This window comes from Parus major, chromosome 1A (assembly GCF_001522545.3).
Source record: "Parus major isolate Abel chromosome 1A, Parus_major1.1, whole genome shotgun sequence".
NCBI lineage: Eukaryota > Metazoa > Chordata > Aves > Passeriformes > Paridae > Parus > Parus major.
Window position 1 is genome coordinate 24,093,744 of NC_031773.1, and position 14,118 is coordinate 24,107,861.

The 14,118-nt window shown below is 34.0% G+C and overlaps 1 protein-coding gene across 2 annotated transcripts in view; it reads right to left on the reverse strand.

The window, feature by feature from the left end:
- Positions 1–7,269: 7,269 nt before the first annotated feature.
- MDFIC (MyoD family inhibitor domain containing) overlaps positions 7,270–14,118 on the reverse strand; it is a 52,416-nt gene continuing 45,567 nt past the window's right edge. For both annotated transcript variants that reach the window (XM_033514188.1, XM_015628147.3), the window contains one exon: positions 7,270–10,793. In XM_033514188.1, coding sequence (XP_033370079.1) covers positions 10,546–10,793 — 248 coding nt within the window. In that variant the 3' untranslated portion in view covers positions 7,270–10,545. The remainder of the gene's footprint in view (positions 10,794–14,118) is intronic.

The following is a 14,118-nucleotide window of genomic DNA, read 5'->3' on the forward strand; positions in this document are numbered from 1 at the left end:
CAACACACAAATCCCATTGGTCCTTTGCTTAATACACTGGAATGCATTTTGTCTTGTGAATTTCCACAAACTTCTATATTGTAGATGAACTTTCATGCTTTATTTCACTATGAGTGAACTATTTATCTTAACACTGCTGCTTATCTTTCTTTCACAGCCCATTTTATTAACTTTTTTAATATTAAGCAAATTCACTTTTTATCTACGATGTTTGTTTTACAGGTAATTCATCCAATTTAAGGTATTTTCTTAGGGACTTCAATTTCATTTTTCCCTTGAAATTAACATCTAATGTGTTTTACATTTTTGAATTAGAAATTAATCTTTGTTTGAATTATTAGTCCAGAATTATAACCTACATTCACCATATTTGAATGTTGGTGTGGGAATCATCTGTGACCACATATTATCCTGGACAACTACTGTGATAGAGGACATACATATTTGTGTTGTGGAGATCCTGCAGTGGTAAAAAAAAAAAAAAAAAAAAAAAAAGTATTTNAAAAAAAAAAAAAAGTATTTCTTTTATTTTAATGTTTGACAAAAGTAAGAATTCTACAAACCCCATTCACACAGGATAATCTATTCCTGACACAAGACAAATCCATGAGGTAGTACTGTATCATCTCATCTAACCTCTCTAAGATGAAAGGAGATAAAATTCTGTCCAGTTCAGCATTTCTTGACTACATTTTTTCTCTGTATATGCTACATATATATATATATACACATATATATACATATATATATATATGTATTCATATATACACACAGCTTTTTAAAGGTAAGTGTAATTCTGAGAGAAGCATCAGTTGTGGACCAAGACTACCAGAAGGTGATTAATCAAATGCTGGGTCTGATTTGTTCAACTTATTACTGTTGTCAGTAATAAGCTACATTTGGGTAAGGAATTGGAGATCTATTTTTGTATGGCTTTAGAGTTTAGTTCTTTCTGTGTCTCTTTGGAAGAAAAAGAAAAGCTTCAAAGCACTGTCATTTGTGCATGGGAAGATACCAGTACAGTGTGATGAAATCAAAGCTCAGTCTTCTGCTGGATAAACATGAGTAGAATATGCTCTAAAATTCTCTCAATTTTAAACTGATTTTATATGTCTAAGCAATTTCCAATGTTCTGGTTTGAACTTTCTGTTTTTCAAAACATGAAGGACTGAAAGCATGTTCTGAAACTGATTTCCTTAGCACACTCACTCTTCCTTGCTTCCAGTCACAGCACTATCCATTGAAATATTGAAAGGTCACCATGAAAGGCTGCAAGATTTCCACTGAAACTCATTGTTCAGTACATTCTTCACCATGATCCTCAAGTCCTGTAAAAGTGTTTGAAATTATTCTTTTTTCCATGAAGTAAATTCTGAATATTTCCTTTCCCTTTCACAGCATGGAAAAACATGTTCTGAGATCTATCCCACCAGATTCAGATTGCTCTAAAGAAGCACCTTGTAATGATATGTATTTAATTTACTGTTCTATCAGCTATTGATTCATCAACAAATTCTGCTAGAAATGTTTCCAGATTGTTGATTAAAATGTTGAAGAGTTGCAGGCACCGTCCCAATTTTCTCAGAACCTCTCTAAAATCACCCTTTTAACACATTCTCATTTGACAACTATGGTTTTTAGACCTGTCAGTTACCTGGTTTCAGTCTACATCACCTGTACATATTAAAGAACAATACTGCAAATCAGGATGTCATTTAAGTCCTAAAGCAGAAGTGCTAAGAACTCAGGTATAATATGGCCACATAATTTAAAAAAAACCCAACTTTTATTCTCATTAGTGATTAATAATTGAGAAGTATTTTCCATAAAACTACACTGACATACGTTGGATTTTCTCTGTGAATAAAATTATTCCAATTACCATTTTTGAACATGAAGGGTAATAAGGGACCACTAACCTTTTGAAACAGTTTGTTTATGTTAAATTTGCTCTCACTTATGAGCTTAAAACCATATTGCAAGGCTACTTACTACAAGGTTACAGGTAAGCTCAATAAGAAAAAACATCACTCTTCAGTAGCTTCTTTTTTTCCCTTCATAAATATGTATTAAGCATCAAAGAAGCAATGAGACCTAACAGAACTGGGCAGGAAGTTTCAGTGAAAACAGAGAATGCTGGATTAGTAAACCAAGTGCCCAAATGAGTGGGAAGAAGCTGAAAGCTGAGATGGAGTGAAAATACAGAAGAAAACAACACAGATAAGCTTTAATGACATGGGTGATTCATTTTCTCAGTTTGTTTTCTAATACAACACTTGCAGGTGCCCATCCTGGATTTTTTTTAAGTGTTTTGCAGCACTTAAAATGTTTTCACAAAATCTTTCAAGGCATTATGTAGATGATCATAATGCTGATTCTTTGGACTGATTCAGTTATAGAAGTCAAGGTGCAAGTGAAATACTGCCAACTTTCATGCCACAGAAATCCACACACATTATAGATATGAATGCATCTTTTACCTCAATACACTATCCAACATCTGTGCTTCTTATTAGCAAAAGAAATTCCTACATGAGTGCTCCCTCAGCCTTGTCATAGCTTGGAAATGGGAAGCACAGCTCATACAGTTTATAATGCCTGAAATGAATGTTGCACTGAAAACAAGTTGGGACTCGATTTCTTTGGATTAGGCAAAAGAAATTGGGAAGGAGTATACAAACTATATGAAAGGTTAATATAAGAAAGTTTGTGACAAGAGAATGGTGACTGTTCTACACATCCACTGGGAATAGAACATGGGTACATCTATCTGTTTTATTTGAAGAAATGAAAATAAGATTAAATGGGATGTAAGGAAAAAAGCTTTCTATCTGTTAAGACCCTACTGTAGCACAAGTGAGAACTATTTCTAGTGCCCAGAGGCATCCAAGAACATGTTTTTAGAAACTGTTACAGCTTAGACTGCTGAACTGCAAGTTCTCTAGAAGGTTCAACCAATCATGAAATTTCGTGTTTCCACAATATTTGTATGTACATTTTGGGATTAATATCTTTCAGTTATTAATCTTATTTATACAAGTGATTATGCAAAGTAATGTTCAGAAAAATAGGAATTTAATATTACTCAGAAACGCAATAATATTTTGTCCTTTCCAAACAATGTTTAAGTAGGAGATCAGAATGAAATAACCTTTTTTCCATTTACATATATATATACTACAAAAATATTATGGTTCTGCTTTCAGAAATTTATAATTTAGAAATTAATATCAGCTGTAAAAGAATGTGATACATGTAAATATACCATTTTAATACAAAAAAAAAAAAAACAACAGATTTTTCACCACAGATTTTGTAACGAGACTTGCATATGCAATACATGGAACAATTTAAAAATCATTTTGATGCATTATGAATCACCTGTAAAAGAATAAGTAAGTGAGGACATTCTCAATTTTGGTAAATATTTATAGAGCCAAACAATATGAAGTATATGTAACAATCAAATTTCTAGTGAAAATGTGTGCAAGAAGGTTTATTTTGAAAGGAAAATTCTTACTCCCAGTGTCATACCCAATTAAATTCTCCAGGTAATGACCCCATTTGCATAGAGAGCTGAACCCACAAGTGGGAATTTTAATGGGCACAGCACCTGAGTACATTAATTGAGAGTGACACTACTTGAACTAGTTTTGTGCTTACCCCACTGAAAATTCTACTCATATTATTTTTAATGTCAAGCTACAAGTCAAATTTCAAGATGATGGATTTGTTCTTTTTTAAGCATTGAATTTGAATAAAAGGCGGCTTTAATTCTGTTATGCATTGCATAGCTTTAACTAATCTTTAGTTTTGATTCTTACCCTTGCTTCATTTTTTCAGTGATTGGAATTTAATTTTATTCATTAATTTGCAAATAATTAGATAGAAAATAATGCCTTCTGCAGCTGAATTTCTTCTGGATTGCTGTTTAATGTACTTTAACCAGAATATGTGTTACAGTTAAGCTGACATAATAGTTTACTAAAATGTAATTGTGTAAATTTGTCTAATTACTCTTTCTGAAGAAACAAGAGTGAATACAAAATTTCAGTCATGGATACCTTAATTTTCTTAAACACAACCCCATGAAAGCGTGGTAGATGCAAAGCAGATTACTGAGGCAGAGACAGCAGTTGTCAAGAGTAGTGGGATCCTTGCAACACATTTCCCTTTATCCTTCACACACTACTTCTAATGACCTTGAAGTTATTGTGGATTCTAAACCACTGCTGTTAGTCTACATTAAATATGTAATCAAGGTGTCTCCTCCTCACATGAAGAAACAGACAAATGGAGTAGCATTTCCTAGGGAAGAAAGAAATACCGTGTTGTTTAATACATTTATTCTTCCCAGCTTGTTGTTCTTAATTAGTCCTCACTAAATGAAGCTAGCTCAGAATTGAAAAACTAGCACAGAGATATATATATGCTACTAAAAAATGTGCTAATTTGAAACTAATGTGCTAATCTTATTCATGCAAGCAGAACTATTTTGAAGACTGTCAGTTTGCAAAATTCTGCAGAATCCATCTTGATAGAACTTCTGGTGCTTTATTTGAGCAAGAAAGACATAATCAATACATTTTCATTTTCAAATATTTCAACACTATTGAGCTTCAGTTATTTAGATGCTAAGTCCAAAGTTCCAAAGACATCACTTTTATACGTCTCTTTGACTAGAAGTTGCACATAGCAGAGAACATAGAAAAGATGAAGAAACAACTTACAATGCAACATGTATCTTGGTATTGTCCCAGACTTCCATAATGAAGACCCTTTCAATTCTCTTTGAACCAAAATTTAAAAGCAAAACAAAACCAAACATATCACCTTGCAAAAAAGCTAAGGAAACAAAGGTAGGCACTGTGAATCTGGTGCCTAAAAAAGTAGGATTGTAACATGAAACATATTGGAGTGCAGCATATTCACAGTGTGGTCACTTTGTGCAACTTGGAGATGAGACAAATTTCTGAATCCTACATCACTGATTGAAGAGGAATTGTGTAGTGCCTGGGCACCAATTACATACCCTACTGAGATGATATAAAGAGCCCCAATTATAGTGGAGTATTTTGTCAGTTAAAATAGCAAACGCATACCAGAATAAAAATCAGTAAGGCACTATTAAATGTATAAAAGGTATTATACAGTCTTTCATCTTACATTCCATTTTTATGAGTACTGAATGGTAATGTACTAACAATTGCTATAATATGCGTACATAAAATAAGAAAACAGGATTGTACGCTGTGTTTTATTAAGTGTGCTGAACTGATAGGAGAGTTGGAATTGTTCAGCCTGGAAAAAAAGATCTTTTGGGTGGCCTAACTGCAGCCTTCCAGTTGCCTGAAGGGAGACTAAAAGGAAAATGGAAAAAGACTATTTACAAGATGTAGTGATAGGACAAGGGAGAATGGGCTCTAAGATGAAAGAGGGAAGGTTTAGATTAGATATTGGGAAGCAATTCCCAAAGTGAGGGTGATGAGGCACTAGAACAGGTTGTCCAGAGACGTTGTGGATGCACCACCCCTGGAAGGGTTCAAAGCCAAGTTGGATGGGCCTCTGAGCAACGTGATCTAGTTGAAGCTATCCCTGCCCATGGCAAGTGGGTTGGAATCCTATGATGCTTCAAAGTCTCTCCCAATGCAATTCTATGAACCTATGATTAGAAACCATAAAGACATTAAGAACATGTAATCAAATTAAACATCCACCTGTTTTGCAGAATGATAATTCAGAGGAAGTTCTCTTTCCAACTATATTTATTTCCATCATATTAAAGATTTCTAAAGGAGATAAAACTCATCCTTTTATGACATAGCACCAAATCACTGGTAAATAGCATAAGCAAGTGTTTAAGAGTAGGTTAAACTTTGTACAAGTGATCAACTTCACATTCTAGTGCACTGAGCACACTCAACAAGTGCATCTTGGAAGTGAGCACAGCACATTATTTTTACTAAAATTCTTTCAATGTTAAAATTGAGTTCAGATCTCCCTGCTCTCTTTGGAAGTGCTAAGAGCTGGCAAAAGGTGCCGAAGGTAAGGGAAAAAACAATTAAAAGATTAATGTCTGTAGGATTTTAGAGCTACTACTGTCACTATCAACACAATGTGGAGTTTTCCAGTACATGGTGAGTGCACTCAAAGACTAAGATAAGACACTAGGGAAATAGTTCTCTAATGTTTAACTTAATTTTGGGGCCAAGAGTAAGATTTCAGATACATCATTCATTCTATGATCTATTACATTTTAGAAAGTTACAAGACTGGAGACAATAAAAGCTTTATTTTGGAGATACATCAATACAATTGGCACTGCTCTCCAAGAACATACAACAAATATTGCAAACATTAAGATAATGTGAAAAAAGCCTAAGTGTATGAAAAGCTTAGAAAAATTTCTCATTTTAAGTATTTCAAAATCAGTGATTCATCTAAGCAAGTCAACACACAGCTCTTAACATGAGAACTACAACTGAAATAGAGTCATTATTCAGTCCAAAAGATCCTGAATGTTCCTGGTCCTTCTTAACAGGAGCCATTATTTTAAAAAAAAATCTTATGTATTATGGATACCAGCTAAACTACCTAAAATAGGTGTCAAATGTTGCTATTTGTCTATGTGTTTATCAGTTCTTTTACTAAAGCAATTATTTTGGTGCACAGTCTCAATGTAAAACTCCTTGATATATGCTCAAACACAATTTCTGCCAGTTTTAACATCTTTCCTCTGTAATGGCCAGAAAAGCAATTTTTTTGACCCTCTACAGGGTTATAGATGTAGAAAAAAATAGTGCAAAAGACGGTAACATACAGTTTCTGCAGTTTTAAAGTAGCATAAAGATGTTCACACTTAGCTTAAGCCAACATGAAAAAAAAATCATATGAATACTAAGAGCCGGTTATACTCCAGGTTCAGCCTGTTTTTGGTAAACTGAAGACTTTCTGTGGATGTATTAAAATAACTTTTATTTTGATAAAATTTAATCATGACTGGAATTTCACTTAATTAATCCATTTTCACCAAGGAATGAATTTTCCCTCTTAATGACAAATTTTTTTACTGCTGGAGGTTCATGCTAACACAGCTTCTAGTGCCTGAGTCAGCTGAGCTCCACCTGTAGGACAATTTGTACATCGGTTCACCCTCTGTGCAACTCACCCAAAGGCCAACACCTTTAGGAAGGGTTTAAGCAGAAGAAAAAACACTAAAATACATGAAATTACTGTTTAGACGAGTAACAAGGCAAGACTAGAAGAAGGTGATATCCAAAAGTTTCAAAATAAAGATCTTTATTTCAAAATACTGTTTGCAAGTAGCACATCCAATTGATATAAAATACAAACAGCATGTTTTTTAAATGGGCCAGTTTGCAGAACTATAAACTGAAACACTGTACAAATTCACAAGAATTATTATAAAATAGACAATTAAATTCTAATGTTTTCATTTTATTTAAACCCTATTTTCACATTTGACTTCTAATTCTGCTTTTTTTTATTACAAAAGGTGCTTACAAGATTGATTATAGAGTGGAAATTACAAAACAGAATTTAAGGATATAAATATAGAAAGGAATTCCTTAAACTACATGCTAATATTCTCTGCTACAAAGATATATTTTTCAAAAGTGCTAATATCTCTATGACAAACCGTAGCAGATTACATTTAAATGTAAAACAAAATACACATTTTTTAATTGTCTGTAATACTCTGATACTTCTAATTATTATGAGGCTTAATAACACTATTTTCACTTCCTAGTATTTCACAATCCCACAAGTGGAAAAAGACATATCTGTGTGTGTATGTCCATGTGTGTGAGGAAAAAGTATATACACATATGCATAAACAAAGTTCTCATAATTATTGTTTTCATAATTTCAATAATCAAAAACCCACTAAGTTCCAGTAAGTAGAAACAAGGGCTTGTGCAGGACAAACTCTATAGATAACTTTTACACAGGAGAAGAAATCCCTAGATTGGTATTTTTTAATTTTTTTATTTTTTTTTTTTAATCATATCAACCTGTGGTAAAAAGAATTTTTAGTAAAATCTAGCATTCACTAAAAGCATGATACACAAATGTGCATTTTCCATGCACGGAACTGGAACTGCACCAGGAGGGCATGGATATGGGGGCAGGACAAGAGACTGGAAGTCCTGTTCTCTGTCCCAAAAGCACAATCAGACAAGAAACAGCCATAATTCACTTCTCTGTGACCAGAAGGACGTAAGGGAGTTGATGGTGCTGTCTAGCCCCAGAGAACATGTTCCCACAACCACGGTGTCAACCACAGACCTACAATGGACAAAGTACTGTCTAGACTTTTCCAAGGTGCATTGAGTCCCAATGCTCACTGTGATGCCCCCAATTTCCCCAGAGGCATTATGCCTTACAAAGACAAAATGCCTCCAGGCAATGCCACTCAACCAAGGCACCTCTTCCCCCTTCCCAATGTGGTTCAGCCTTTTAGGAGTCATAATTGAGCCCCATGAGCCTGATTCTGAGCACTGGGAATTTATCAATTTAACTATATTATTCCTTATTAGCCTGCCTATTACCATAATATTTTTGTGCTCTCTAACTGGAATTTAACCACTAGGAAATTCCAACATGAATGGAAATGCACTCAGTTTATGCAATACAGATCAGAATCTGGCCCAATATATGGGGGAAAAAAAAAAAAAAAACATAATAAGAATAATACCTGTAGCAACTATCAAAAAACAGATTAGGAAACCCTCTGAGGGTGAATCTGCATTGCATCAGAATACACCACAATATTGCATACGCCAAGGCAAAATGTAACACTTCCCAGCTTCCTAGTAAAGTTAAGGATTCGGCTTCAGTGATAACTTGCAGTAGTAGGCACTACTAGTCAGTGTTCACAAGAAGAAGCTTTGGTTAATATCAGACCGTTTGTAGACTTAGTTTCTAAAGACCCTGTGATCTTTAGCTTGTCACATTTGCATAAACTGAATTAACTATAGTAGAAAGAGGCATTTATGGCCAATTCACTCAACACACATGCTATTGGCTATTGATGACTCTTGTAAAAAAAGGAATGAATTTAGGAGATCTACAATTTTACATTCGACAAATGGATTATCTGGATTGTAAACAGGAAAGTTTAAGTATGTGAGATCAAGATGTTTGGGTGTTTTACACAGAAAAGCTACAGACATGGAGGGGAGAAATTAGCAGATAATAAAGAAAATGGGTACTTTGATCCCCTATATCAGGGAATGCCATAAACCTCTTTATGTGTTCCACAATTAAAATTACAAAAGACAGTTATTTCTTGGAAAACCTTAATGGTGTAATAGGAAATATACAGTTAGGTCCAACAGATCCTAACTGTATTTTTCAAACATTTTAAATACCAACCCTTTTATTTTTAAAGCATAAAATATATATTTTTAATTATCTTTTTTTACACAGTTCTTTAAAAATAACATTTAAAATGTATCTGAGAATAATAATTTTTTCACTTGCTTTTTGCATTTAATGACAGAATTCCTTGATTAAGTCAGTTTTGTTTTTATACCCTGTTTAAATTCTGCTACTTTCTGTAGATCTTTCTTATACCATAAAGAAATAAATACTAAGTTATGTGACACTGGCTCCAAAGGCACAAACACTGACCAGGCCACTTAATGTACTGGTTTAGATTCTTGAGTTAACTTCTAATAATTTTCCTTCTTTAGCCAATTTTTGAAGTATTGTTAGTCTATTAGTTTGTTACTCGAAGGATACATTTCATACACAGATTTCCAAAGTCTCTTTCTAAGATGTAGCATTTCAAGTAATAATAGTACTGAACTAAAATGATAAGGTCTCTATTCTGTCTTGATTAATGACAAAGAAATCCTGGTACTCTTCTAGTCTAGGGCAAAACTTATATTTGACTTTAGATTGTCAGATAATTTCAGCAATGTAAAATACTGGAATTGCTCTCTAATTAATGAGATATTCAAAACAAAAGACATATTGCCAACATGACCACTGTAGCAAAACCAACAGTGTATTTCTAATTCTGGCTTTTGAATTAAGTTTAAAATAATAGAGCAAAGTTGCTTTCAACCCAAAGAGAGAGAAACAGAGATATTTTGATTTTCAGAATGCCTGTAAAGGCATGTTATGCATGGAGGCATTTGAGTGTTTAAACATTAAAGTATGCAGCAAATACTTAAGGCTTTGCCTTGCAGTCTGTTCTCTGACCAAAACCTTGATTCACTGGATTCAAATGGCAATTTTGCCTTCATGTGGCCTGCAGTATCAGGCCTAGAATTCACTTTCAGTAAACTCTTCCATTTGCAAAGCCAAAAGGAAGCTGGAATGTAGCTTTAGTTTCACATACAAAACTATACCATTTGTGTTAGAATACAGACTTGAGGATTACTTTTTAAAAAAATATTTATATAAAGAGAATTAACAGTGCAAGTGTGAAAATCTTACCTAGTCTTTCTTCAAATGTATTTAAAGAAAAGCTCTCCAGTTTTATAGAGAATAAAATAGAAAGGGATAAATATTTCATGATGGGAAACAGATCCCACAGCATTCCATGCAGATCTCCAAGCAATCTGAAGATTCACAACACGCGTCCATTATGCCACAGTCCATGTCACACGGGCAGTTACAGTCATCCCCCATCTCGTCCCCGCAGCAGCAACAGCAGGCTTCCGACGTGCAGATGCCACAGGATGCTTGTCCCAGAACAATGTTGCAGAGGGTGAGAAATTCACAGAACAAGCAAGCCAGGATACAGTGAACACAGCAATCTTCATAGGCAATAGTACAGTAGCATGTCAGGAACAAACAAAAGAAACAAACAAAACAAATAAAAAAAAAAACAAAGAAGAAAAGAGAAAATCATTAATATGTCACTCTAAATCCAGATTTATCACAATGTCAAATAAGTAGCTGAATGAAAATGGTTCAGTATAGACATTATTTGTAGGCACAAAAAAAAGTGCTTCCTATCTTCATGGTCACTTCTGCAGCTCAACTCATGTCCACCTCCATGCAAATTTCCTGTTACCACTTCACTTCATACAAATCCTTAGTACTAAACTGCTCAGAGCTGCTTAGATCTACCTCCTTAGTCGTTTATTATGTAAGATATCCGTATCTATTATTTTCAGTTATTCATTCTTACAAAAACTGATAAAAAAATAAAAAAACTAATGAGGGAAACTATCAAAAATTATTTCCAGCCCTTCCCAGTTCATCTTGCCCTTCTGAAGCTGTTTTGTTTGCTTGATACATGTGAAGAAAAATAAAGGAGTTGCCTAAACATTGTTGTTTTACTTTATTGTTTTTGCACACGTTAAAACCAGCTTAACACCACATTATAAATGTTACTTACCCTCAACAATAGGTAAAATATTCAGTCAAAATACAGATTTTTCTATTGTTTTTCTACACAAATCTACTGACAATTCTTTTAATATACTGCTTCCATCTTCAAGAGTTGTTAACTACACCTAAACATCAATATACAGCTTTTATAAGGACTACTAAATTATTTAGATAATTAAGGTGTCCTACAAACTACCTGCAAAAGATACGGCACCGAAAGAGTAAATATATGGAATGACTTCAAACAATAATACATCCATGAGACATGACAGGAAAACAAAGATTGGAACTAAACATGCACCAGTGGAAAGGAGACTGCAGGAATGAGGGACATTCAATTTTACATAATATGTATAAATTCATACGTATAAGTATACTTAATTTGTAAGAGGCAGTGAATAGTCATTCAGAAATTAAATGAAAACTTAAAAATACATGATGTGTTCAGGATGGGGAAATACTTTTCTTTCCTAGCCTCAGCTTTTGTTCTTTTTACTACTTGCAATCTCCAAACTCTTTAGCCACAGATAGGTGAAGACTGGAAAATTTTCTGGGGAAAATAGCCTGCACAGCCTCACCCTATCTCTTGTCCCTACAGCCTGTCACAGCATCCTCTGTGAGAGTCTGTTAGGATCGACAGGATATTGAGCTGTATGGTCTGAGCGCCCACAGATGTTATGTTCTATAGATGTTATGTTCTTTCAGTTCACAGGCTTAAGACTGTTGCCATAGGGGAAAAAATGCAATTGCAACAGCAATACTATTATCAGGCCTTCTAACTAAATTTATAAATGTAAAAAATTATTCAGTAGCCATGACAAGTATGTTGATTGATTCCAAATACCTCTACCATTGCAGAAACTCGAACTGCATGATAGTACAGTGATGACTTAGACAAGGAAGCATGAATACTTAAAGCAATGCAGCAACAGAGACTCAGACCAGCCAAATCTGTCCCAAGAAGCAAAGGAACTACTTGAGCCTTTAGCCCATTCCTACTTACTATAATACTTAGATGCAAACTTAGCTTGGACATTTCTGCACTGCAATGTGGCTGCAGTCATCATGTACTACTGAACCCTTATGCCCAAAACAAAAACAAAACAAAACAAAACAAACAAACAAAAAAAAAAATTGGAAATTTCAGAAAAAGCAAGAAGAGGGAAAAAAATCGAAAATCTTAACCTTAAAATCTCCCTCTTACTGTGCAGGAAGCAAAACTGGGAGGAAACTGCAGATACATTTAATGTGCTTTAAAGACAATGGTTTCTTGTATGAAAAGGCTTCCACCCCCAAAGACATAATGTCACTAAATAAATGACCTTCATAGAAAACACAGAAGATATGTGAAAAAAAGCTGGAGAGTATCAGTTCACTGAAGAGGACCAAAGCCAGACTGATAGTGATTAATTAGTTGGTTGTCATGGAGATGGTGTTAAATATGCTCAGGTAAAATCTCCTTTCAGATTTTCTTTTACTATGAAGGAAAAAGATAAAGAAGCCAAGAGTTCTATCTAAGAAAGATCCCTATTTGAGGAACTAAGGTTTTAGTGTATCACATCTTTAAAATATTAGCTGGAAGCAGCTAATACAACAACAAATGTTGTTCTAAATTTTTTTTTTTTACTACACCATAATGAAACTTTGTGTGTAAGCATATCATAAATAAAATGTACAAAAAATCTTGCTTGCTTAATGCAGGGATGTGTAAAATTGCAGAGAGAGAAATACACATTCACAGACATTATAATATGCTTCTACTGATGAGCAAGGAACAGAGTTCATAGGATAAAAAACAGAAACTGTACTCAAAGCATTTTCTGGACCCACAAAAGAACTTTTCCCTCCTAATCTAAAAATAACACTAAATCAAGACTTATGGGTAGAGGCTGTGTATATTTAAATGAAGGTATTCCAAAGGTAAGAGCTGTGAAAAATGGTCCAAGACATAGAAAGAAATTTTGGCCATTAGTATTATTATGAAAACTCTGTAGAGGGTCTTTTTTACCATCTTTTTTTCACTGACTGGAACACTAAAAGGATTTATTTACCTACTCTTTGTTTTATGGCAAACCTAATATTCAATTCAAAAACTCTTTATATAACAATTTTACTTAACCTCCACAAACAATTAACAGAAAATAGAGATACCCTTTAGTGCTCTCTTCATTCTTGCAATGACTCATTTGTACAATGAACATAAACTTTGATCCACATTTCAAGGACAAATCTGAAATAATCATGCTTTTATGTTCTTCATGTTATTGACTTTTAATAGCTATCCAGGTAGCAATTATTTAACACATGACAAAGCATGCTGTTACCTAGTCCTACCTAACTTGCTGAATTCAGAATCATGACTCTAAAGGGCTGTAATACAGTTGGATAAAATGGGTGGAAGAATAATTTCTTCCATGTATGACCTCTATTTCTTGGCTTCTTATCTACAGATACAATTATAGGAAAAAGATGCAGTTACACTGTATTTTTGTAGTAATAACAAACATACATGCCACACAAAACTCATCCTTCTTTAGTATCTGCATTCCTACAGCAATCTGTCAATTCCACAGAAATCACTATACAGCTAAAACCGACTGCCCTTGTGATCAGTGGAATGCAGCCATGAAGGTGCTATACAAAACTCACTTCAAAAGAGATGACCACAGGTTTTTCATTACCATGTTTGAGACAACTACAATATACTTCATTGCTCATTGCTTGCACAAGACACTCCAGTAATTT